Consider the following 26,897-nt stretch of genomic DNA (forward strand, 5'->3'; position numbering starts at 1 on the left):
CGTGCTGTCAGATGTTTGCGTTGCCCTTACCTGACCCGCCTGCTGTCAGACGTTTGCGTTGCCTTACCTGCCCCACGTGCAGTCAGACGTTTGCGTTGCCTTACCTGCCCCGCGTGCAGTCAGAAGTTTGCGTTGCCTTACCTGCCCCGCGTGCTGTCAGACATTTGCGTTGCCCTTACCTGCCCCGCGTTCTGTCAGACGTTTGCGGTGCCCTTACCTGCCCCGCATTCTGTCAGACGTTTGCCTTGCCCTTACCTGCCCCGCGTGCTCTTAGACGTTTGCGTTGCCCTTACCTGCCCCGCATTCTGTCAGACGCTTGCATTGCCCTTACCTGCCCCGCATTCTGTCAGACGCTTGCGTTGCCCTTACCTGCCCCGCATTCTGTCAGACGCTTGCATTGCCCTTACCTGACCCGCGTTCTGTCAGACGTTTGCGCTTCCCTTACCTGCCCTGCGTGCTGTCAGACGTTTGCGTTGCCCTTACCTGACCCGCCTGCTGTCAGACGTTTGCGTTGCCTTACCTGCCCCACATGCAGTCAGACGTTTGCGTTGCCTTACCTGCCCCGCGTGCAGTCAGAAGTTTGCGTTGCCTTACCTGCCCCGCGTGCTGTCAGGCGTTTGCCTTGCCCTTACCTGCCCTGCGTGCTGTCAGGCGTTTGCCTTGCCCTTACCTGCCCCGCGTGCTGTCAGACATTTGCTTTGCCCTTACCTGACCCGCGTTCTGTCAGACGTTTGCGTTGCCCTTACCTGACCCGCGTGCTGTCAGACATTTGCGTTGCCCTTACCTGCCCCGCGTTCTGTCAGACGTTTGCGGTGCCCTTACCTGCCTCGCATTCTGTCAGACGTTTGCCTTGCCCTTACCTGCCCCGCGTGCTCTTAGACGTTTGCGTTGCCCTTACCTGCCCCGCATTCTGTCAGACGCTTGCATTGCCCTTACCTGCCCCGCATTCTGTCAGATGCTTGCGTTGCCCTTACCTGCCCCGCATTCTGTCAGATGCTTGCATTGCCCTTACCTGACCCGCGTTCTGTCAGAGGTTTGCGTTGCCCTTACCTGACCCGTGTACTTTCAAACGTTTGCATTGCCCTTACCTGACCTGCATGTTGTCAGACGTTTGCGGCGCCCTTACCTGCCCTGCGTGCTGTCAGACGTTTGTGTTACCCTTACCTGCCCCGCGTGCTGTCAGACGGTTGCGTTGCCCCTACCTGCCCCGCATTCTGTCAGACGCTTGTGTTGCCCTTACCTGCCCCGCATTTTGTCAGACGTTTGCGTTGCCCTTACTTGCCCCGCATTTTGTCAGACGTTTGCATTGCCCTTACCTGCCCCGCATGCTGTCAGGCGTTTGCATTGCCCTTACCTGACCCGCATGCTGTCAGACGTTTGCGGCGCCCTTACCTGACCCGCGTGCTGTCAGACGTTTGTGTTGCCCTTACCTGCCCCGCGTGCTGTCAGACGTTTGTGTTACCCTTACCTGCCCCGCGTGCTGTCAGACATTTGCGTTGCTCTTACCTGACCCGCGTGCTGTCAGACGTTTGCGGCGCCCTTACCTGACCTGCATTCTGTCAGACGCTTGCGTCTCCCTTACCTGCCCCGCGTGCTGTCAGACGTTTGCGTTGCCCTTACCTGCCCCGCGTTCTGTCAGACGTTTGCGTTGCCCTTACCTGACCTGCATTCTGTCAGATGTTTGCGTCGCCCTTACCTGCCCCGCGTTCTGTCAGATGTTTGCAGCGCCCTTACCTGCCCCGCGTTCTGTCAGATGTTTGCGGCGCCCTTACCTTCCCTGCGTGCTGTCAGACGTTTGTGTTGCCCTTACCTGACCCGCGTGCTGTCAGACGTTTGTGTTGCCCTTACCTGCCCCGCATTCTGTCAGACGTTTGTGTTGCCCTTACCTGACCCGCGTGCTGTCAGACGTTTGCATTGCCCTTACCTGCCCTGCGTGCTGTCAGACGTTTGTGTTGCCCTTACCTGCCCCGCATTCTGTCAGACGTTTGTGTTGCCCTTACCTGCCCCGCGTGCTGTCAGACGTTTGTGTTGCCCTTACCTGCCCCGCATTCTGTCAGACGTTTGTGTTGCCCTTACCTGCCCCGCGTGCTGTCAGACGTTTGTGTTGCCCTTACCTGCCCCGCGTGCTGTCAGACGTTTGCGTTGCCCTTACCTGCCCCGCGTGCTGTCAGACGTTTGCCTTGCCCTTACCTGACCCGCGGTCTGTCATACGTTTGCGGCGCCCTTACCTGCCCCGCATTCTGTCAGACGTTTGCGTTGCCCTTACCTGCCCCGCATTCTGTCAGACGTTTGCGTTGCCCTTACCTGCCCTGCGTGCTGTCAGACGTTTGCGTTGCCCTTACCTGACCCGCTTGCTGTCAGACGTTTGCGTCGCCCTTACCTGACCCGCATGCCGCCAGACACGGCCGTCTCCCTCGCCGCTCCCCTGTGACGTCGCTGACACAATACAGACTCCTCTGTGAGACGTTATCTCGGCATAAACAGAATCCGCTTGTTCTGGCGGCAATGATATAATTTCATTAGCGGTTTTCTGTTTCTAATTACACACAACACCCACCCCTGTTACTGCGAACCGCGAGTCGCTAATTGCTGTTTATGCCACATATGGAGGAAACACCTCATTAACCCCGTAGGTCCCCTCCGCGGCAGTCCATATAAAAACGGTGTACATGCTCTGCAGTCGTCTCGCGCTTCTTAGCTGAGTGGGTGAAAGAGGGACTTGAACCAATATTACATATCAAATAAAATTTCTTATTTCTTTACAATATTCATAAATGATTTAGTCAGCGTTTGCCCAAATCGTTCCTCGCCCTGTTTCACTTTCTAAAATGTATCACAGGCCGCAACATCTTTACTGCTGGCAGGCGATCTCTGTGGAATGTTCGTTACTGAGAGTTCTACAATCGACATTGCAGTCTATTAAGCAGCTACCGTGGCGGGCGCCCAAATAAACTTGCTCATGCAGCCTGCCACAATACCGTCTTATCGCCACCAGCCCGCTTGGCTATGGACCCAGATCCCCCTTGGCTATGGACCCCATAGCGGTCGCTATGGCTACTATGGTGATCTGTACGCCACCGGCTGGTATTTTAGGGACATAAAGGAATGATTTGTACTCTCACTATTGTGAAATGATGTATTGTGGTTTAACTGGTTATGGGCAAACAGATATCTGACTTTCAGGCTTTTGGGGGAGACCTGGTTGCCCAGATGTTGCAGTGGACAGTCCATTATAAAGAAAATAATGAATTAAGGAATAACACCCTATTTTGTACAGTTTAAAGAGACCAAGAATTGAACGTTATCCTAGTCAGTAGCCGATACACCCTTTTACATGAGAAATCTATTCCTTTTCACAAACAGACCATCAGGGGGCGCTGTAGGACTGATATTGTGGGGAAACCCCTCCCACAGGAAACTGTGAGGACCATGTTTCCAACTGTCAAAAAAGCAAGCAGCAGCTACTTCCACTGACATCACCTGCCAGCAGTAAAAATGTCACCATGTGATAAATGTCAGAATGTAAATCAGGGAGAGGAAAGCTTTTACAATGTGCAAACACTGACTATATCATTCATACATAATTATTGTAAAAATGAAGCACTTTTTTTTATTACATTATTTTCACTGGAGTTCCTCTTTAAACTGCCAGAGGCTTAGTATGCAGTTTTCTTTATGGGACGTAATGGACTAATTTTGATATTCTGCTCACTTTCCAGAAGGAATGCCCAAAGGTGCCAATACACACATCCATTTTCTCACTCAATTCCCTCTAGATTCAATTGCATTGATCAAATTAGTTGATGGGAATGGATCGTTTTGGAGCATTGGGTGGAAATCTGTCAGTGTATGGCCAGCTCCATTACGCATGTGGAGGTGACATTGACCGATAGCTTCTGTCATAAGAAGGCAGACTTGTCCTTGGCGGTGTTGGTGGATGTTGGTCTTTCCATGATCTCAGGTTATTCTAAAGACACGTGGTGATCGGGGAACTTTGTCCAGATGGGATAAGATATTCTTATCATTTAGCATTTACTTTACACATGGAGATTCCTAGAGCTTCTTCCTGATCTCCATGTGTAAAGTTTAGGCGTACAAACGGCTGAATATACCGGCAACAGTTTTCATAATCGGGTCACCATACTGGGTTTTCCGGGCATTGTGGAACATTTTCCGTAGCCAAAGGAGTAAGCTGTCAAACAGGTCCGCCAAATGGATATACAGATGTCCAGGTTTGTATTACATCCTGTGCAGAAGTGGAAGCCAATGGGGATTTATGATCACTTCTTGTTTATTACTTAAAGAGAGTCTGAAGCGAGAATAGATCTCGCTTCAGACCTCATAGATAGCAGGGGCACGTGTGCCCCTGCTAAAACGCCGCTATCCCGCGGCTTAACGGGGGTCCCTGTCACACCCCAAATCCCCTCCGTAATGCGGGGGAGCGCTTCCGCATTGGGGCAGGGCTAGCCGCCTCAGCCCTGCCCCACGCGTGTCTGTCAGACGCGTATCTCCGCCTCTCCTCCGCCCCTCTCAGTCTTCCTTCTCTGAGAGGGGCGGGGGAGAGGCGGCGATGCGCGTCTGATAGACGGCGCTGAGAAGCAGGGCTGCAGCCGTTAGCCCTGCCTCTAGGAAGGGCTAATCTGTGACCAAGTTTTACGACCAAGGTATGCGGGGGGTGGGTTGGGGGGTCAGGGACCCTCGTGCAGCCGCGGGATAGCAGCGTTTTAGCAGGGGCACACGTTCCCCTGCTATATATGAGAGCTGAAGCGAGATTTAGTCTCGCTTCAGTGTCTCTTTAAATCTGTCCAGGAAAGATGAATGTTTCTTTGCACAGTAAATGTTGCATGTATATAGTTGTCTGTTCCAACATCTTGTGAGCAAGCAGGATTGAAGCCCGACGAATGCTATACAGCTGAAAGCTTGCTTAGGGCTCTTTCACATCTGCGCAGATTTTGAGTGTTTTAACGAAGCGGCTAAAGTTTGCGTTACCCAATTTGAAATGAAAGTCCATAGACTTTCAATTTAGCTTTCACATATAACTCTGCATTTTTGTGCGTTGCGTTACGACGCACCCTGGAGCTGTTTTTCGTCCGACGCTAGCGTTATGCGTTACAATGTTAGTCAATGTAAAGCGCAAGCTATGCGCGTTTTAAAAACGTTAACGCAGGCATAAAATCCCAGAATGCAACAGAGGAACGTAGTAGAAAGTTGAAAACTACAAAAGAAACAAAATTACCTGCGTTTTCCTAGGTGCTGTAACGCATTGCAACGCATATCAAAGCGCATTAAAACGCATACGACAAAACGTATGCGTTGAGCGTTCTCCAACGCCAACTCTGATGTGAAAGAGCCCTTATGGTGCCCATACACGGTACAATAAAAATGCACACTTTTCCCATTTATTCAACCAAAACAATCGAATCGAATGAAAGTCAAAAAGAATCATTTTTTCTATCAATAAAAATGAACGATTATACAGTTTTTTTCTCTAAAAATCCAATTGGACATGTAGGAAAATCTTTATATTCGATCTAACGGAATAATCAAATGAAATTGTCTAATCGAAATAAAATGAAAAAAAATTGTACCCTGTATGGGCACCAATACACTTATTCTTTTAAAGGACAAACTGAAGTGAGAGTTAAATGGAAGCTGACATGTTTATTTCCCTTTAAACAATACCAGTTCCCGGGCTGTCCTGCTGATCCTCTGCCTCTAATACTATTAGCCATGGCCACTGAACAAGCATGCAGCAGATCAGGTGTTTCTGATATTATTGTCAGATCTGACAAGATTAGCTGCATGCTTGTTTCAGGGGTGCGATTCAGACACTGCTGCAGCCGAAGAGATCAGCAGGGCTGCCAGGCAACTGGTAGTGTTTAAAAAGAAATCAATATGGCAGCCTCCATATACCTCTTACTTCAGTTGTCCTTCAGGCTGCTTTCACATTAAGACGTTACAGGTGCACGTTAGAGCAGCCTGTAACGCAGCCCAACTCACAGCAATGAAAAACCAATGTGCTGTTCACAGTGCCCACGTTGCGTTACATTGTAACGCAGCAGGTAAAAACAAAGTACTGCATGCTGTGCGTTATACCCGGCTGGGCCGCGTTAGACTGTTTGCACATGCTCAGTAATGCTGGAGGAGGAGGTCACCCCTCCTCCTCCTCGGCCAGCCACATGGCTAATTAATATTCACTGCCCTCAGTGACGTGCAGTGTTTACTTCCTGGGGCGGCCGCTCTGTGCGGCGATTGGCCGGCGGGACCACACGGTCTCTGCATCGCATGGCACAAAAAAGGCGCACCAAGAGCTGCATAATGCGGCTCTTGGTAGCGTCCTCCTCCAAACCACCAGGCAATGCATTAGGGGCACGTTATGCGACCTATAACGTCCCCTAAAACGCAACGTCCTGGTGGGAAAGCAGCCTTAAAGAGACTCTGTAACGTCAAAAAGATCCCCTGGGGGGTACTCACCTCGGGTGGGGGAAGCCTCCGGATCCTAATGAGGCTTCCCACGCCATCCTCTGTCCCACGGGGGTCTCGCCGCAGCCCTCCGAACAGCCGGCGACAGGCCCGACTGTCAGTTCAATATTTACCTTTGCTGGCTCCAGCGGGGGCGCTGTGGCTGCTTTCCGCTCCGAACTACACGGAAATACCCGATCTCAGTCGGGTCCGCTCTACTGCGCAGGCGCCGGAAACGCAGTAGAGCAGACCCGACGGCGATCGGGTATTTCCGTGTAGTTCGGAGCCGACAGCCGTCAGAGCGCCTGCGCAGGAGCTGGGAAGGTAAATATTGACGTCATCTTTCTCGGAGGGCTGCAGCGAGACCCCCGTGGGACGGAGGACGGCGTGGAAAGCCTCATTAGGATCCGGAGGCTTCCCCCACCCGAGGTGAGTACCCTCCAGGGGATCTTTTGACGTTACAGATCCTCTTTAAGTTAGCCAATAAATGGTATCAACTTCTTGCTTTAATGATGGCTAATACCCTACTGCTACTACTGTGCACAGAAAATTGGTGTGACCAGTAAGGACGCTTTCACACCAGAGGCTAGTTTCTGCGTTTTAAAGCCAAGACCATAGTTTGCATTTCCAAGGTAAAATAAAAGTCCATAGACTTTCATTTTACATTTCACACCTAAAGCAGCATTTTGGGCGTTACATTTTGAAGCTCCCCGGAGCTTTTTCAAAGCTGTTTACAGCCAAAGTCGGCTTTTCACGTTTCAATGATAGTCAATGGAAAAGGCCAAATACAGTTTTTTTTACAGCTTTTTCAAAGCGTTTTACAGCTGACTTGTTGACTTCTTTTTAAAGAAAAAAAAATAAAGGATGTTTTCATATGAGGTGTAAAACGCTATGAAAAAGCTTTGAAAACGCGATGGAAAGGCTACAAAAACGCTGGCAGCAAAATGCAGCCTTTTAGCCTTTTCTACCACAGCCTCTACTGTGAAAGAGCCCTTAGGGCTTATTTCCACTAGTGTAGAATCCGGCTCAAATCTGCAGTGTTTCCCTGGAGACGAGGGGCGGGGAAACGCTGCCTATACTTACCTAAGATGGGCCTGCCTCCAGATCGCACTTCTGTCTGCAGCTGCAGCCAAATCACTACAGCAGTGCATAGCATGGCTTAGCAATTTGGACTGTGGCTGCACAACAGAATGGGAGTCGAAGCCGCAGCTCTCAGTGGAAACCGCCCTAAGGGCCTATTCCCACTAGCACGCCTTCAAATCGCGTACGGAAATCTGCATCCGTTTTTAATGTGGATACGCGTAGCGGATTCGCGTTTTTATGCGAAAATATGAGTTGCGATTTGAAAACTACCCAGCAACAACACATGTCACATGTGTTTGCTGGGTAAATCCACGTTCGCAACGCAAATTTCCACGTTTGTAACGGGGATATGTGCGCCCCATTGACTTGCATTAGCCGCAATTTGCATTCAGTTCCCACCCGCATGCGGAAAAATGCAGCGTACCATCCAGATTTTGTTACGCACCGCATCACCTCCAAAAATTTGCATTGGATGGCTCAGTTCACTAACACGTGTTGTGTTTTTGATGTGGAAATTCACACGCGGAATCCGTGAGTAGTGAAAATAGACCCTTAAGGCCCTTTTCCTCTTACGCGATTGCGTTTGCTGAATTGCAAAAGCGCAAATCACTAGGGTTTGCTAAATAACATAGGATTTGCGGTAGATTATTTCCACTACCGCGATCCGATTTTTACACAAACGCGATCGCCCGGCGGATCGATTATTGCCACGATTTTGTTATGCCCTGCAATGCATAGCAAAATTGCAAACACTATCGCCGGGAAAAAAGGATTTTGCTGAATCGCAATCGCTAACGTTTAGCGCTAACGCTAGCGATTGCAAGTGGAACAGGCCCTAACTGTTTCCAATGAATGGCTGAGGTGAATGCTGGGAATTCTTCCACTCATGAATATGTATGAATCGTCACACCATTTGGCCTGTGTGCTGTGTGACATTCTAACACCTCAGCCTGGTGCTGCTCTAGCTGAGAGCTGAGTGATTATTGTGTGTGTTTACCTGTAGTGACAAATGCTGCCATAGATCTAAACACTGAGGAAGTCTTTTTACATTTCAAAGGAGGCAAAACTGTGACAACATGTCACAGATTGAGCCTGCAGAATATACATATTCAAGTCTCTGCATGCGACATCACTTTTGTACGCCTCTGACCCGGTTCTGTATAATGCTGGTAAAAGAAACTTAAAGGGGAACTTCAGCCTAAAAAAAACATGCTGTCATTAAAGGGAACCAGAGAGGATCAAAAAAAGGTTTTATACATACCTGGGGCTTTCTCCAGCCCCATACGCACGGATCGCTCCCACGCCGCCGTCCTCTGCTGCCTGGATCCGACGGTACCAGGTCCCGTTATTGCCGCGAGTCGGCCAGCGATTCTCCGCATCACAGGGGCTCCCTCTATACAAGTACGCATGAGGCTGCCTGCTGCGCAGCCGCATGTGTACGGGTATGGAGGGAGCCCCTGTGATGCGGACAATTGCCCGCGTCCGCCGGAAGTGACGGGTCCGGTACTGGCGGTTGCAGGAAGTAGAGGATGGCGGCGTGGGAGCGATCCAGGCTTATGGGGCTGGAAGAAGCCCCAGGTATGTATAAAAGCGTTTTCTATTTTAACAACCCATTCCTCTCTGGTTCCCTTTAAGTTACATTAGTTATGGTAATTATAATAGATTGGTAATCTAATCTCTTAACCACCCTGTTTTAAAAGAACAGGCAAATGTTTTTGATTTCAAGGGGGCAGCCATCTTTTTCATGGGGGCAGCCATTTTTTTGGTTGAAAGGAATTGACAGGGAGCAAGAGACACAGTTCCAACTATCCTGTGTGCTGATCACCCCTCCCAGCTGCACACGCTAGACTTAAAATCTGAAATTCAAAATAAAAAAACAAAACAAATTTGCACCAAAACAGCAGAAGGAGAACAACAACATCAGAAATCCCATCATGCTTTGCACAGCATCAGGGGAAAAATGCCCGGGCAGTTTTCTTCTGTGCAGCAGTTTTCTTCTGTGCAGCTAAAAATGAGGCTTGGGTAAGAAAAATGAAGTTCTGATGCCGTGAAACTGTTAAGGAAACACCAAGCCTTTTCAGTTCTGCTGAGTAGATTTTTAGTCTGGAGGTTCTCTTTAACATTTGGAAAGCTTGCAATAAACCATTTACAGTTATTCATTAAAGGGATCCCGAGGTGAGAGTGATATGGAGGCTGCCATATTTATTTCCTTGTAAACAATGCCAGATGCCTGGCAGTCCTGTTTTTATCTTCTGGCATATCTTGTATCTGAGTCAAAACCCCGGAACAAGCATATGGCTAATCCAGTAAAACCTGAGTCAGCTGAATCAGAGTACCTGATCTGCTGCATGCTTGTTCGGGGTCTATGGCTAAAAGTATTAGAGGCAGAGGATCAGCAGGGCTGCCAGGCAACTGGTATTGCTTAAAATGAAATAAATATGACAGCATCCATAGCCCTGCCACTTCAGAAGACTCTGGGGTTCATGCTGTGGATAGTCCCGGCACATTCGCTATCGCCGCGCTTCGCAGGAATCTAATTTAAAGTGAACCAGCCTTAAAGAGAAGCTGTAGTGAAAATAATGTAATGAATAAAAGTGCTTAGTTTTTTCTTTATATATATATATATATATATATATATATATATATATATATATATATATATATATATATATATTCATTTATAAATTACTTAGTGATTGCCCATTGTAAAATCTTTCCTCTCCCTGATTTACGTTCCGAAATCACATGTGGCAACATCTTTACTGCTGGCGGGTTCAGCTCTGTGGAATGTTTGTTTCTGAGAATTCCAAAGCCAGTAGAAAATAATGCCTGTTGTCCCAGATTGCTCTGGCAGGAGAAATACGCAGCCTAGGCTGTGACACCATTGGGAGGGCGGGGTTAAATATTAATATACAGCAATATATACATATAGGAAGTGTTTCCGTAAATCCTGACAAATGTATTGCACGCTGCTGCATGTCACTATAGGGCCTTATTTTTTTTTTTATGATTTTAATGTTTACATTATTGGACATGAAATGAAATGATTGCTAGCCCCTCCTCTTCCTGTGGGGAGGGGTCATGTGTTCGGAGAATGTGGCCATCAGCTTGAATGACTGTCATGTTTCCTGTGCCAGCAGACACTGTCCCCCCGGGAGCTGTGGAACATCGTGCACCAGTGTTATGGCACGGAGCTCGGGCTGACCAGCGAGGATGAGGATTACGTGTCCCGGGAGCTCTTCAATGGCCTGGGGTGAGTGTCACCTGCTGGATGTCACCGCGCTCGTCATAAGCCTGGCTGGGTCACCACTCTGCTGATAGGATGAGCGTGCCTAGAGCGTCAATGTATTGCTACCTCACTTATAAATCATGCGTGGAAGCCAGGAGGGTTAGCATCTCCCGCAGCACCTCTGCTGATTAATATTCTGTGGCATAGGGGCTGAGCAGGACCACCCACCAGCCACCTTCTTCAACCTCTCTCCACTTCAGCTTATCAAGGAGGCCCCAAATCCACTACCTTGCCTACAACCCCATTACATCAAGGGAACCAGAGACGAAGCACCCTCATGTATTTTACCATATATATCAGTGGGAACATTCAAGAAAACACATACCCTGCTCTCTGTTTCATCCTTCACTGCTCAGCCTGCTTGTTATCAGCCCTGATAAAATCCCTGACTGAGCATTCAGTCTGGCTTTGCTCAGGAATCATTATAGCTGAGTCTGTCTGCTCTGATGTCTTTTCAAGCCCAAGCCTGCCCCCTTCTGGCTCTGCTTTCCTGTTATGTATACTGGCAGCATCACAGAGAGCTGTGATGAGATGGGAGAAGCTGCTGATGTAAGGGTATATTGAAAAATGTTTTTGTTTTTTTAATCTATATTTGTTAGTCATAAGAGGTTTTTAGAAATGGTGATTTCATTTTGCACACAGCCCACTAAATAATATGCTTTTCTGATGAACTGTGTTTTGCATGGAGTTATAGTAAAAAAAACACAAAAAACAGCACACTAGAGTAGCGAAAATACCAGGTATAGTATTTATTTTGTAAAGTCTATCGGGGGATATGTTTATTTTGTGCCAAAGCGTTCATCTCTGGTTTACTTTCTCTGCATGGTGTATAATAGATAGCATCCTGCATTGTGGGGCTGGGGATCGCCATATCCATGGAGTTATCCAAAAGATTGCACATCGGCGTCCAGCAGAGGCGGTGGGTGTACGACCAAGTAGCCAAAGTCCACACAAGTATCTAAAGAAGGTCCACACACCACATGCACACAATCGATTGTAACTGTGCCTTGAAAAAGGGGACCCTGTGTAGCCCTAAACAATAGTTGGTTTTATGATCGATAGTGTGCATAGAGCAATAAAAGCTCCTGTTAAAGTCGTGTGCAGACCTTCTTTGGATACTTATATCTCCATGGAGTCTGCAGAACCTCCCCGTGTTTAAAAAGACACTGAAGTCTCTTTTTTTACCTTTTTTGTTATAAAGTCCTCTTCGGCACTGGCGTAACAATAGGGGATGCGACACCTGCCGCCGAGGGGGGACCCGGGGCCCCTCTAGGGCCCGCTCAAAGACTTTTGTGGGGCAGGAAGGGTCGCAACATAAGAGGAGAGCTTGGCTGCTGATCGGTGGGGAGGGGGGACATTTCCCCCCCCCCTCACCTTGGGCTCTCCTCTCAGCGCTCCCCCTCCTGCAATCATTGGTGGCAGCGGGCAGCGGCAGGCAGGCTGAGCACATACCTCCTCCTCGTCAGAGGTCTCCGATCACTAAGTGCTTCATGTAACTTCCTGTGTAAACAGGAAGTAGCATGAAGCTCTTAGAGATCAGAATTTTTTTTCTGCAGGGGGGCCCGGGGATTTCTAGGTACGCACCTGCTCTTCAGCATTAAATTCTAAGTGGAATCGCCGCATCTCAGATTCCCCACGGCAGATGAGTGATTTATTACCAAGAAATAGACCTGCAAAGTTCCACGACTTTGCAGGTCGCAGATTATGCTGCTCTGGGGAGGCAGAGCTTTGTAAAGTAGCTCTGCCTCTCCGCAATCAATCTCTGCCGATCTCCGCCTCTCTCAGTGAAAGAAGTCTGAGAGGGGTAAGGAGAGGCGGAGATTGACTGCGGAGAGGCAGAGCTACAGCCTAAAGCTCTGCCTCTTCCAGGAAGTAAAGCCCTGCGAGCCCTGGAGCTCTGCAGGGCTATTTCTCTATAATAAATCACTCATCTGCCACAGGGATGCAGCGATTCCACTTGGAAGTTAATGCTGAAGTCTCTTTGAGGCATTTGACATTATAGGCGTTTTTTTTAAATTTTAAAGGGATACTGTAGGGGGGTCGGGGGAAAACGAACTGAACTTACCCGGGGCTTCTAATGGTCCCCCGCAGACATCCTGTGTTGGCGCAGCCGCTCACCGATGCTCCGGCCCCGCCTCCAGTTCACTTCTGGAATTTCTGACTTTAAAGTCAGAAAACCACTGCGCCTGCACGCCCGTGTCCTCGCTCCCGCTGATGTCACCAGGAGTGTACTGCGCAGACACAGACCATACTGGGCCTGCGCTGTGCGCTCTTAATGACATTAGCAGGATCGAGGACACGGCAACGCAGGCGCAGTGGTTTTCAGACTTTAAAGTCTGAAATTCCAGAAGTGAGCCGGAGGCGGGGCCAGAGCATTGGGGAGTGGCTGCACGGGCACAGGATGTCTGCGGGGGACGGTTAGAAGCCCCAGGTAAGTTCTACTCATTTTCTCCTGACCCCCCTACAGTATCCCTTTAAGCGCGGGCGATCTTTTTAAATCTTCTTAAAAGCGAGATCATATCAGAGCGGTTTGTTTGTGATCTGCTTTGTAAAGCTGTGCTTGAGCCATTTTTGAGGCGATTTGCCTCAATGGAAGGTATAGGAAAAACGCATAACGCTCACAAAATCGCTTTGGCACGCGATTGCGCGAGCGTTTAAAAAAAATACATTGTATTTATTGTTTCCAGATCTTTCTCCAAAACAAAAGACGGAAGCGCTCTGCAAAAGCGCTTGCAAAAAACGCCATCAAAAAAACGAGCGAACGCGCAGAAAATCGCCGGAAAACGCTATAAAAAACGCAGGAAAAAAAGCCCACCGCGGACGGACACGCAAGCCCAACGCAATGTGAACAAGGCCTCAGAGCCCACATTTTGGTTTTGCACTCTGATCTCCTTCCTCATCCATAAAACATACTGAAAAGTTTATGAGTTTGTGGGTCCCTCCCCCCCCCCCCCCCCCGCCCCCCAAAGGGTTTTTTTTTTTCCAAAGGGGGTGGGTACACAAAAAGGTGATATTTAGACCTTCTTGGCAGTTTTGCCAGTGTTATGAATGTGGAAACCAATACAACAGTTTTTTTCCAGCTAAATTTCCCATTCAAACGCTTATGAATAAAGCTACGCAAACGCCATACAGATATCGCAGGATTTTGTATTCGATCGACTTTTTACGATCGATATAACGATCTGTATAATGCCTTAAAATCAATCAAGCTATGTCAATACACTGTAAAAATTGGGGGAGCTGTTACGATCGATTAGACGAAAAACATTGCATCGATTGTCTAATCGAAACTGCAAAGAGGGTTCTCCTCATTCGGCGTATAGACAATTGATATAGGAAACGACATAAACAAAACACAAATAAGGATTGATATAGTTTCTGTGTAAAAGCATGTAAAGTGATCGATCTTATGTCTATTGTGGTACAAATGTATGAACCGCTACCTTATCCATGTTAGCTCAATGATTTACGGTCGACAAAAAAGAACCAACATTAACGATCAATCTTTGATCGAATTTAGCCATTAATATCAGTTGAATGACGTGATTTATGGATCATGTTTAATACACCACTTAAACTTACAACCGATTAGACAAAACGTCTAGATGATTGTAAATTGAAGTGAAGTTTTTAAATTGGGCAAAAGAATTGTAAAGTGTATGGCTACAGGTTGAGTTCTCCAGCCAAGGACCCGAAATCTTGCTGAATTTATTGGGGCTACAGGTCTCTAATCTTCTGAACACAACACTAGACACCGTCTGTAATTTGATGACTTTTAACAGGACTTAAAGAGACTCTGAAGTCTCTAAAAAAAGTCTTTTTATTTCATAAATATGTTTATTATGTTATCCCTAACTAAATCGCCGCATCCCCGCCGCTGTACGCTATCTAAATCCCCCCAAACTCCCCGGGGGGAAATCCAGGCAGCGCTTCCGAGTGAGGCAGGATTATGAGCCGCAGCTCTGCCTCTCAGTGCGTCTGTCAGCCCGGATCGCTGCCTCTCCCCCGCCCCTCTCAGTCTTCCTTCACTGAGAGGGGCGGGGGAGAGGCGGAGATTCGCCGCTGACAGACGCGTGTGAGGCAGAGCTGCTGCTCATAGCCCTGCCTCACACGGAAGAGTAGAGGGCAGCAAAGTCCACGGCCAAGAAAGTCGTGGATTTTGCGGGGGAGAGGTAAGGGGGAGTTTGGGGGGATTTAGATAGCGTACTGCGGCGGGGGTTTAGTTAGGGATAACATATTAAACACATTTATTAAATAAAAAGACGTTTTGTTAGAGACTTCAGAGTCTCTTTAAGGTGCCCATACATGGTACAATTTTTCATTTTTTTTTCGATTAGATAATTTAGTTCAATTATTCCGTTAGATCGAATATAAAGATTTTTCCAGAATGTCCGATAAGATTTTTCTCAAAAAACTGGATAATCGTTTGAATTTCTTGATCGAAAAAAAAAAATATTTTCAACTTTCATTCGATTCCATCATTTAGATCGAATAAATGGGAAAATCTAACGTTTTTATTGTATCGTGTATGAGCACCCTTAAGGTACCCATACATGGTACAATTGTAAAAAAAAAATTTGATTAGATAATTTAGTTCGATTATTCTGTTAGATCGAATATAAAGATTTTTCCAACATGTCTGATCGGATTTTTATAGAAAAAACGGGATAATCGTTCGTTTTTCTTGATTGAAAAGGAAAAAAAAAAGATTATTTTCATCTTTCATTCGATTCAATCGTTTTGATTTAAAAAACGGGGAAAATTGAATCTTTTTATTGTACCGTGTATGAGCACCATTAGGGTAACCTCATATTCCTCTTCTTTCCATTGTTCTATATTTTCGGTAGATTTTCTGGCAGATCGATTATGTCTAACAAGTCCGATCTGATTTCAGTTTGATTTCCTATCCACTTTTATGAAAAATCGATCAGAAAATCGATCGGAAATCAGATCGGACATGTTGGAAATAATCGATCTGGTAGTAAATTTGCCAGAGTATCTCATCGTGTGTAGCTAGCATAAGAAACACTGTGGAGTGGCTGTGTTTCATATGCACATGTAAGATGACATACCATTGATCCTTGCCATATAAAGGCCTGGATTGGAAGAGTTGAGCTGATAGAAGTGTTGTTTCCCTTTCCATAAACATGGATGTCTTCCTTGTAGGGGCAGCGAGGATTTCCCTGAGGTCACAGATCTGAGTGACGCATCTTCTCGCGGTGAACCCAAACTCGGAAGCAGCCCCCCTTTGCCGTCGACCGACTCCTTCACCTCCCTGAACAGCAGCGACAGCATGCTGACGGTAAGAGCCCATCCTGTGCCGATCCATGTCTATCTGGTCCACTCTGTACCTCTGCTTCCCTGCAGTGTACTGCTAGCTCGTGCGTACGATCACCAACCGCAGCTGTGATCACTGATATCATCTTACAGCGGAGCTAGGCAACACTGGAGGGCAGCGGAACTGCAGTGTGGACCAGTTAGACATCTAGGAGCTGAAAGAAGCCCCAGGTAAGTAAAGCTTAAAGGACACTTGAGTTGAAAATAAACAAATGAAATAAACAATTGTATCTATCCTCCTTCTCCTAAAAAATAACTTTTTGAGATATTCCACAGTTTAATTTTTGTTTAAATCTACTTTTTAAATTTTTTTCTGTTATATTGTTTTTGCTCAATGACACATTCATTGAAGTATGCCAGAGCTAAAATCTATAAACCATTGACCCTTTTTATCTCTTTCCTGCTCTCAGAAGCCATTTTCTGATAGGACACTGTAGTCTGACCCAGTCCTGACTCCAACAGGCACTTACATACCTGATGTTTAACTCTTTCAGGCAGAGAAAGAAAAAAAGGAACACAGCCTAGTTATTTGTGTGTTAGGCACTGTACATACACATGTCTATCTCATCTTGTCACATGTCACCTCGGTTGTCCTAAATGTTTCTCTTTCAGCTTTTAAAGTGTACCCGAGGCGGCATGTGACATGATAAGATAAACATCTGTATGTACAGTGCAAAACCTATTAATAACCAGGCTGTTTTACTTGCTTTATTTTGCTGTCTGAAAGAGTTAATTTCCAGGCATGAAAGTGACAGCTTTTGTCTTGTCGGTACCTTCTTGGGAATATAGTAAACCTCGTTGATAAGCCGTAAAGGTTTTCCTGGCAGAATACAACTTCTGAGAGCAAAAGGAGATTAAAAAAAAGGTCAATACTTAATTTATTTTTTTTACTCTGGGACACTTAACCTTTTGCCGACCGCGTCACGCCGATGGGCGTGGCCGCGGCGGCAGCCCCAGGACCGCCTAACGCCAATTGGCCTAAAGTCCTGGGGCTCTGTTTTGCAGAAGATCGCGCGCTCGGGAGACTGTTGCCGCTCGGGAGACTCTTAGACGGCGTGATCGCCGTCTATTTAGACTGTGCAGCGCTGCGATCGGCAGCAGCGCTGCACTGGGGACAGCCGTGTGACACGGCTGCCCCCCTGGGGGACAAGAGAGCGATCGGCTGTCATAGGCAGAAGCCTATGACAGCCGATCGCAGTAATTGGCCGGCTGTGGCGAGGGAGGGAGGGAGGGAAGGGAGTTAAAGAAACTGTTTTTTAAAAAGAAACACGTACAATAATATTTATTAAAAAAAATAAACATGGGGGGAGCGATCAGACCCCACCAACAGAGTGCTCTGTTGGTGGGGAGAAAAGGTGGGCGGGGGGGAGGGGGGGGAATCCCTTGTGTGCTATGTTGTGCGGCCCTGCAGCTTGGCCTTAAAGCTGCAGTGGCCAATTTTACTCAAAATGGCCTGGTCACTAGGGGCGTTTAGCACTGCAGTCCTCAACAGGTTAATAGACTGCGATTGAGCAGAGACAATAAAACATTCAATCTACTTGCAAATGTTTTTAAATACTGTATAAACTAAAACCATGGGATAACTAAAAAAGTAATTTTTAGGAGTAGGAGGAAAATACAGTTCTTTATCTCATCTGTTTATTTTCTCCTCTGATTCACTTTAAAATGAGAGCGAGAGATAATCTTAGAGAGTATTGAAGAATGAACTACCAACCCATTAGCTGATCAGGAGTTTTTTTTTGTAAACAGGCCTCATTTACAGTCGTTAGTAGCCCAATACACAGTAAGTGTCCCCCGGGGTACATGGACCCCACATCGAGATCATAAATAATAAATAATATAGGGCAGTATCAGGGCTGGCGCCATCTGCTGGTCTCTCTGTGTACTACACATAATGGCATCATTGTGCATATACACAGGTCGGGGGCTTTCTGCTATAGGGAAAGCCTAAACTGGGGGTAAGGAACAGGCAAGCAGGGGGGACAGTGTAGGATGGGAATACAGGTTACTTTGGTTCAATCTTATTGTCATTGTAGTAAAGTGGCCTTCCATTTGCTTTCAGTGTTTAGGATTTCTCACCTTAGCAGCAATTAGAGATGAAGTACTACGGTAATCATTTCAGGATTATGCAAATATTATGGTAATTATATGCAAATGTTTGCAGCCTGGACCAGTCAAATCTTCAGCTGTTGCATACTTTTGATTGGTCTGTTTTCAAACTGCTTAACTTTGCATAAAATTAATATAAAATGATCATTAACCTCTTGAGGACCAGAGATTTACACCCCCGTAGTGACCAGGCCATTTTTTACAATTCCACTCTTCACAACTTTAACGGATTTTTGCCCGGTCATACAACTTAGCATCCAAATGAATGTTACCTCCTTTTCTTCTCACAAATAGAGCTTTCATTGGAGGTATTTGATTGCTGCTGCTATTTTTTTTATTATTAATTAAAAAAGATCAGGGCCACCTGGGCAGTACAGTCCGGACAAAGTGGACTTGATTGTCAGTGGGGACTCTTGCCCTCCAGGAAAGTCAGCCCCCCCCCCCCCCCCCGATGGTCTACCTTCACTGCTCCCTGGTGCCCCTCTACTTGTAGCTGCATATTGATCACTCACCTGTCCGGCTCTGCTCCGTCCGTGCTGTCTCCAGTCCTCAGCACCGCCTCCTCTCGTGTTATGTGTAAATAGAAGAGACAGGCAGCAGGGCTGAGGACTGAAGACAGCACAGGCGGACGGGTGAGTGATCAGTATGCAGATACATGTGCAGGGGAGCAGTGGGGATAGAGCACTTGGCGGGATTTGGCAGTGCAGGGCCCTGCAGCGGTTGCATAAATGGCAGCACCGAGTGCTTTGTCTGGCATACATAACTCAACCAAGTTCCCATGTCCTGTGTAAGTGGCCTCATAGTTCAACAGGACTAAACTGTTAGCCTCCCCAATCCCTCTCCTTAGCATTTGTTTCTATTCACAGATGACTAGGCAACGTATTTATTATGAGATTACATCTTTTCTTTTTTTAAATATGCTCTAGTTTTTTTATTCCTGGGGGAGGAAACCCAGACATCTTAATGCACGCTGGTACATGTAGTGACACTTGTGCCTTGCAGCCACCCGAGGACTTGACCGGACAGTCGGATGCCCTTTCGGACTCTCAGCTTGACTGTTCCTCCAGCCAGACGGTGACGCCCCTCTCTGAGATGGCGGGAAAAGGACTGCTGGACTCCATGCCCACCCTGGACCGCCTCCCCAGCGAGGATCTACCCACTGACCTGAGCAACAACTCCACGCCTAGCTCCACCCAGGACGAGGGTCAGTATCAGCCTTTCCCAAAAGCATCCTCTAGTTTTTATGTAGGCCCCACATATCTTGGAAGATAGTGCACTAATGTTAAGTTTGTGTCCATACAAGACTATTCCGGTGTCCATATTGTAGAGTATACTTATACAGATTACCACTTATACCACTGTAGACCATGTGACCCAAAGAGACAGCACTTTATATAGTTACTCCCATGCAAGCCACTGAGTCTTTTATAAAGGGAAGAGTTGGCCTCTTCATAGAAATGAATAGAGAGACTGTCTGGTTGTTATTCAGCAGCACCACCTAGTGGTGGGAGGGAGCAGTGATGATGGATGTAAGCAAAGTGCAGGCTGTTCAGCTAACACAGCACCTGATGCCTGCAGGTGAACACAAGAAGAGGGTGGGTACCAGGGCATGAGGGCAAGGGTGGAACTAAAGGGGAGCAGCTCCTGTGACTTCAGGGGGTCCAGAGCTGTAAGGGGGCCCAACCTACTACTTCTGTCCCTATGATAAAGGGTTCCATCCTTCAGATCAGGTGTGTTTGAGGCTACACTTATTATGGGTGGGACGATTATGATGTCTATGCTTGTTTTATTATTCTTGTGAGATGGGTCCCCAGGCTGTGAGGGCCACCAGGGGTAGGCAAGGGAAGGGGTGGGAACATTGGCGGCCCCATCAAAGTTGCTCAAAGCAGACATTCTGGACAACTGGCAGAGGGCAGGAGACGCCCTTAAAGAGACACTGAAGCGAAAAAAAAATGATATAATGAATTGGTTGTGTACTATGAATAATTACTAGAAGTTTAGCAGAAAAGAAAATATTCTCATACTTTTATTTTCAGGTATATAGTGTTTTTTCTAACATTGCATCATTCTATAATATGTGCAGATTACACAACACTCAGCATTCAAAATGATTCTTTCAGAGCAGTCTGTGAACTAATGACCTCTCCTCTAGCAGAGATACAGGGTTTCTACTGCTTGGCCAGCAGGTGGATTTCCTCAGCTCTTCTACCTCGCAGTCCGCCACCGCCACCCAGAGTGATGTCATGACCATGGTCTTGACAGTTTGCTGCCTGTGCACCTTGTCGCATTGTGGGAAATAACAGCTTTTTCCAACTGTCAAGCAAGCTGTATCTCTCTCTGTGCATAGAACTCTCAGTAACGAACATTCCGTAGTCCGTACAGATCACCTGGCAGGACTAAAAATGTCACCACCAGTGATTAATGTCAGAATGTAAATCAGGGAGCGGAAAGATTTTACAATGGGCAAACACTGATTAAATAATCTATAAATAAATACTGCTAAAAATAAGCAATTGTATTCATGATGTTATTCTGACTACTGTCCCTCTGTAAAAGCCTCGTTCACACTATATGCGTTTCCGTGCACATTAAGAGCATAGACTGATGTTCTCACTTATATCGCACTTCTGCACACATTTTTGGTCAGAACGCAATGCTGGCCCAGTCACTGTAGTGAGCGAGATCAGGAGCGCAGTAGATGGAAATGCATATGGCGTGCAATCTTGCGCATTGCATTCCGAACGCACGGCCGTCTGCAATTTCATAGTGTGATAGAGGCCTATGAGTCGGGAGCCACAGAAGCTAATTGTCGCGCTTTGCAATTGCCATGATCCCAAAAGCGCGAGGCTAATGAAAGTCAATGGGGGTGATTCCACAGCAGCGACTGGGATGTCTCCAAATCATAATCGGGGGTCCTGCAACATTTTTTCAGTGTTTTCAGTTCAGTACAAAGTATAAGATTGCTGCAAAATCACTTTTCTGTTGCTGTGCAGCAACGAGTCTACTATAGAAATTCGGATCTATTCAATTCAATAAAGTGAATTGAATTGCATTGAATAGATCCGAATTTCTGACCGATTCTTTTGGTCTGATCGTATTCATCATTTTACCCTTCGTTGGTTCTGAATAATAATTTCTGATCGACCACAGTGGTGAGATTGGATGATCAATCGTTTAGTAAATTGTACCATTAGTGGGCACTTTCAGCTTGCATTTTTCCCATAATCTCTCTGACGCAGACAAAGTACAGTGCGTATTGACAAAGCCAGGTGCCCCAGAGGAGTCTGGGTAATGAATGCCTGATGTCACTCTCTCCAATCAATCCTTCCTGTGTGATTTATATTATCGTGTGAAACATCTGGCGCAGGATAATAAGATCAGCCTGGTGGGAAGGGTCAGGCTCTCTTTACACGGCAATGTCCGTGCACGGCAATGGCTCATCAGGCATTTAATCAGATCAGCCTGCTGGGAAGGGACAGGTTCTCTTACACAGCAATAATTTATACATTTTTCATTAGCAGCATCCCTAACAGTACATTACCGTAATACGATCCTCTCCCGGGAGTCATTGCTGAGGGAAAAGACAACCCGACACACTAGAGTGTAAGCTCCGGGGTCGGGGAGGGTTATTGCTGATTGGTTCAGTGATATCAGTGAAAGGCAAGCAGAGAGCGAGTCAGCGCTTTATGAATGAGAAAAAGGGAGTGCCTGTCTGGAGGGTGGTGATAAAGTGGACATAATTGCTTGCAAGGTCGGGGCCTTCCTGTGCTGTCTCTGTTATAATGTCTCTACCAACAGCCGAATTATTCACAACACAAACCTTGGCAGTTTCCTAGGGCCTGGAGATAGTCTAGGGGCCCAGTGAATGTCCCCACCAAATCTTATAAAAAAAAACCCAGGTGACCATCAGTGGTGGGCAAAAACTGCTATCTTGCCTAGCAAGGGCTCAATTTCATCTAAATCCATTTTTGTCTCTGCCTAACTTGTCCCAGTAGTGTTGAATGTTATTGTACTCAGGACTATATACATATATATATATATACTGTATATATGCCCTGATATCCCGTTTATACAGATATCTATAATAAGAGGATGAGCAAGAGAGGCTGTAGAGGTTGTGACTGCACCAGGTTTCCTGAATATGAGGGGCCCACACAGGCTCCGCCTCCTGCCCCTGCGCTAGCTCTGTGTTGGTGCTGCATAGCTCCCAAACGTCCCTCTTTTGGAGGGACAGTCCCTCTTTGGGAGCCCTGTCCCTCTGCCCCTCCTCATTTGTCCCTCTTTCAGGACTTTGTCCCTCTTTCTATGTAAATATATATATTTCTCTACTATAAAATGGGTTTGATTGACTCTAAACTTTATTCCCATCCTCTAAATTGGTAAATTACTCATTTTAAAAGGTTAATAGGAAGGAAAATTGACCAGGATAGAAGGAACCAGTGTGGTTTGAGTTATAAAACATATTTTTCTTATGAAATCTATGGTATGTGTGACTAGGGGTGTGATGGGGTCGTGGGTGTGGCTTAAGTGTCAGGGTACCGGTAATCAGCAACAGGCCATTCCCTTTACTCTGACCACACCCCTCTGACACAGCGGCCGACCTCACACAGCCTGTTTCAGTTAGCCTGTTTCATGTGACTATCATATACTGTATACAGCACAGGGATGGCAGGGAAGGGGTTGTGCAAGATTTGCACTGGGGCCCATGGATCTGTAGCTACAGTACAACACTGATTGTATTTCCTCACAGTATTGTGTTCAATTTTTATCAGTAGAGAATAATATGGGACTTTATACGTAAGATTTTATATCCGTTTGCGGTGTGATTTTCTCCTGAGCGATTCAGCTCCTATACTGTGATCAGAGCACAGGAAAATTGCTTAGCAATCGTATGATTTTCACCGACATTTGGCAATACTCAGCTCGGTTTTGCTTCCTGACGCAAATCACAAACACGAAACGCACCACAATGACACCGTACACCTGATGGATCGCGGCAGAATTACAACGGTGGAGACCGGGAGGAAATAAGATTGAAGTGCAATTGCGTTTCCTAGTGGAAAGGGGGATCTCTACCGTTTCTGCGTTTTTTTTTTTGTTTTTTCCCTGGGACTCAAACTCATGACCTTGTGCTTCATAGGCAGAGGTAGTACCTCTGGATCACTGACTGCTGTTTCTGCGGTTTACATTGAAGGTGCCATACATTATGAAATGAGGGTGACATGAATTAAATTATGAACCAGGGACTCTGGAGTTAACCCATCGTGCCAATTGCAATGTTTATCTTCCTTGTTTATGTAATTTGTACATACTTTATACATATACATCATTTTCTAGACATATGAATGTAATTGTTATTTTATCTTTCCTTCTGCAGATGCCGGTGGTGTCTCTAAAGATGCCCTGTGTTCAGATCTATCGGGCAGACTGAACATCAATACCGTGTACCACGTGAGCGCAGATCGATTGCAACACGCACTGGCCAACGACACGCAATTCATGAGCGACTTCCGGGACCTGAAAAAGTTCACAGGTCAGAGGCTCTTCCGTATTGTCTAATGGCGCCCATACACTTATCAATTTCCCCATTCAATCCCCTGCAGATTCAATTGATCTGCAGGGAACCGATTCCCCCAAAATGTCACATCAATCAAAGTTCTGTCAATTTTGACCGAAAATTGTTATAACGTTTTGATTACAGAAGACGGAAGATCTAGGTGGATTGGGGGAGGGGCAGGAGTGGCGGCAGATTGACGGCCCATAGCGTTGGGCTGTATCGGAGTCGGACAGAGAAACGCTGCAGTCCGATCGATATTTAATAGGTTCCCTGATGTAATCTATTGAAAATCGATGTGCAGTGTGTGGTAGGAATTGATTCCTTCCTGAATCTATTCCATTCAGAGAGGAATCGATCCTTTTGCAACATTGGGTGGCAATCTATAAGTGTATGGCAAGCTTAAGAGTTCACTTGACACTGCAGTTCTACTGCTGAGTACACACGTTGCGATTTCCCGCTCGATCCGCGGGATCGATCGATTATTTCCGGCATGTTCGATTCCATGATAAGTATGCAAAATCGTCGGCTGTATCAAGTGAAACCGAATCGAACATGTCGTAAATAATCGAGTCGATCCCGAAATCACAACGTGTGTACCCAGCATAAAGCCCACCATACATCAGTCAATTTATCTGTGTCGTCCAATCTTCTCTGCAGTCTCTCTGCAGTCTCTCCAGTCTCTCTGCAGTCTCTCCAGTCTCTCTGCAGTCTCTGCGGTCTCTATGCAGTCTCTCCAGTCTCTCTGCAGTCTCTCCAGTCTCTCTAGTCTCTCTGAAGTCTCTCCAGTCTCTCTGCAGTCTCTCCAGTCTCTCTGCAGTCTCTCCAGTCTCTCTGCAGTCTCTCCAGTCTCTCTGCAGTCTCTCCAGTCTCTCTGCAGTCTCTCCAGTCTCTCTGCAGTCTCTCCAGTCTCTCTGCAGTCTCTCCAGTCTCTCTAGTCTCTCTGCAGTCTCTCTGCAGTCTCTCCAGTCTCTCTAGTCTCTCTGCAGTCTCTCCAGTCTCTCTGCAGTCTCTCCAGTCTCTCTAGTCTCTCTGCAGTCTCTCCAGTCTCTCTGCAGTCTCTCCAGTCTCTCTGCAGTCTCTCCAGTCTCTCTGCAGTCTCTCTGCAGTCTCTCCAGTCTCTCTGCAGTCTCTCCAGTCTCTCTGCAGTCTCTCCAGTCTCTCTAGTCTCTCTGCAGTCTCTCTAGTCTCTCTGCAGTCTCTCCAGTTTCTCTGCAGTCTCTCCAGTCTCTCTAGTCTCTCTGCAGTCTCTCCAGTCTCTCTAGTCTCTCTGCAGTCTCTCCAGTCTCTCTGCAGTCTCTCCAGTCTCTCTAGTCTCTCTGCAGTCTCTCCAGTCTCTCTCCAGTCTCTCTGCAGTCTCTCCAGTCTCTCTAGTCTCTCTGCAGTCTCTCCAGTCTCTCTGCAGTCTCTCCAGTCTCTCTAGTCTCTCTGCAGTCTCTCTAGTCTCTCTGCAGTCTCTCCAGTCTCTCTGCAGTCTCTCCAGTCTCACTGCAGTCTCTCTAGTCTCTCTGCAGTCTCTCTAGTCTCTCTGCAGTCTCTCGAGTCTCTCTGCAGTCTCACCAGTCTCTCTGCAGTCTCTCTAGTCTCTCTGCAGTCTCTCTAGTCTCTCTGCAGTCTCTCCAGTCTCTCTCCAGTCTCTCTAGTCTCTCTGCAGTCTCTCTGCAGTCTCTCCAGTCTCTCTGCAGTCTCTCCAGTCTCTCTCCAGTCTCTCTAGTCTCTCTGCAGTCTCTCCAGTCTCTTTAGTCTCTCCAGTCTCTCTGCAGTCTCTCCAGTCTCTCTAGTCTCTCTGCAGTCTCTCCAGTCTCTCTAGTCTCTCTGCAGTCTTTCCAGTCTCTTTAGTCTCTGCAGTCTCTCCAGTCTCTCTAGTCTCTCTGCAGTCTCTCCAGTCTCTCTAGTCTCTCTGCAGTCTCTCCAGTCTCTCTGCAGTCTCTCCAGTCTCTCTGCAGTCTCTGCAGTCTCTCTAGTCTCTCTGCAGTCTCTCCAGTCTCTCTGCAGTCTCTCCAGTCTCTCTGCAGTCTCTGCAGTCTCTCTAGTCTCTCTGAAGTCTTTCCAGTCTCTCTGCAGTCTCTCCAGTCTCTCTGCAGTCTCTCCAGTCTCTCTAGTCTCTCTGAAGTCTTTCCAGTCTCTCTGCAGTCTCTCCAGTCTCTCTGCAGTCTCTCCAGTCTCTCTAGTCTCTCTGCAGTCTTTCCAGTCTCTCTAGTCTCTCTGCAGTCTCTCTGCAGTCTCTCCAGTCTCTCTAGTCTCTCTGCAGTCTCTCCAGTCTCTCTGCAGTCTCTCCAGTCTCTCTAGTCTCTCTGCAGTCTCTCCAGTCTCTCTCCAGTCTCTCTGCAGTCTCTCCAGTCTCTCTGCAGTCTCTCCAGTCTCTCTGCAGTCTCTCCAGTCTCTCTGCAGTCTCTCTGCAGTCTCTCCAGTCTCTCTGCAGTCTCTCCAGTCTCTCTGCAGTCTCTCCAGTCTCTCTAGTCTCTCTGCAGTCTCTCTAGTCTCTCTGCAGTCTCTCCAGTTTCTCTGCAGTCTCTCCAGTCTCTCTAGTCTCTCTGCAGTCTCTCTGCAGTCTCTCCAGTCTCTCTAGTCTCTCTGCAGTCTCTCCAGTCTCTCTGCAGTCTCTCCAGTCTCTCTAGTCTCTCTGCAGTCTCTCCAGTCTCTCTCCAGTCTCTCTGCAGTCTCTCCAGTCTCTCTAGTCTCTCTGCAGTCTCTCCAGTCTCTCTGCAGTCTCTCCAGTCTCTCTAGTCTCTCTGCAGTCTCTCTAGTCTCTCTGCAGTCTCTCCAGTCTCTCTGCAGTCTCTCCAGTCTCACTGCAGTCTCTCTAGTCTCTCTGCAGTCTCTCTAGTCTCTCTGCAGTCTCTCGAGTCTCTCTGCAGTCTCACCAGTCTCTCTGCAGTCTCTCTAGTCTCTCTGCAGTCTCTCTAGTCTCTCTGCAGTCTCTCCAGTCTCTCTCCAGTCTCTCTAGTCTCTCTGCAGTCTCTCTGCAGTCTCTCCAGTCTCTCCAGTCTCTCTCCAGTCTCTCTAGTCTCTCTGCAGTCTCTCCAGTCTCTTTAGTCTCTCCAGTCTCTCTGCAGTCTCTCC

At 47.2% G+C, this 26,897-nt stretch overlaps 1 protein-coding gene across 11 annotated transcripts in view; it reads left to right on the plus strand.

The window, feature by feature from the left end:
• Positions 1 to 26,897, plus strand: part of GRAMD1A (GRAM domain containing 1A) — a 264,618-nt gene that overhangs the window by 199,572 nt on the left and 38,149 nt on the right. For 7 of the 11 annotated variants that reach the window (XM_068241916.1, XM_068241918.1, XM_068241919.1 and 4 more), the window contains 4 exons: positions 10,683 to 10,798; positions 16,001 to 16,136; positions 19,283 to 19,484; positions 23,658 to 23,813. In XM_068241916.1, coding sequence (XP_068098017.1) covers positions 10,683 to 10,798; positions 16,001 to 16,136; positions 19,283 to 19,484; positions 23,658 to 23,813 — 610 coding nt within the window. The remainder of the gene's footprint in view (positions 1 to 10,682; positions 10,799 to 16,000; positions 16,137 to 19,282; positions 19,485 to 23,657; positions 23,814 to 26,897) is intronic. The other 4 variants (XM_068241917.1, XM_068241922.1, XM_068241920.1 and 1 more) reach the window with 1 other exon arrangement.

The sequence above is a fragment of the Hyperolius riggenbachi genome, chromosome 6, assembly GCF_040937935.1.
Source record: "Hyperolius riggenbachi isolate aHypRig1 chromosome 6, aHypRig1.pri, whole genome shotgun sequence".
NCBI lineage: Eukaryota > Metazoa > Chordata > Amphibia > Anura > Hyperoliidae > Hyperolius > Hyperolius riggenbachi.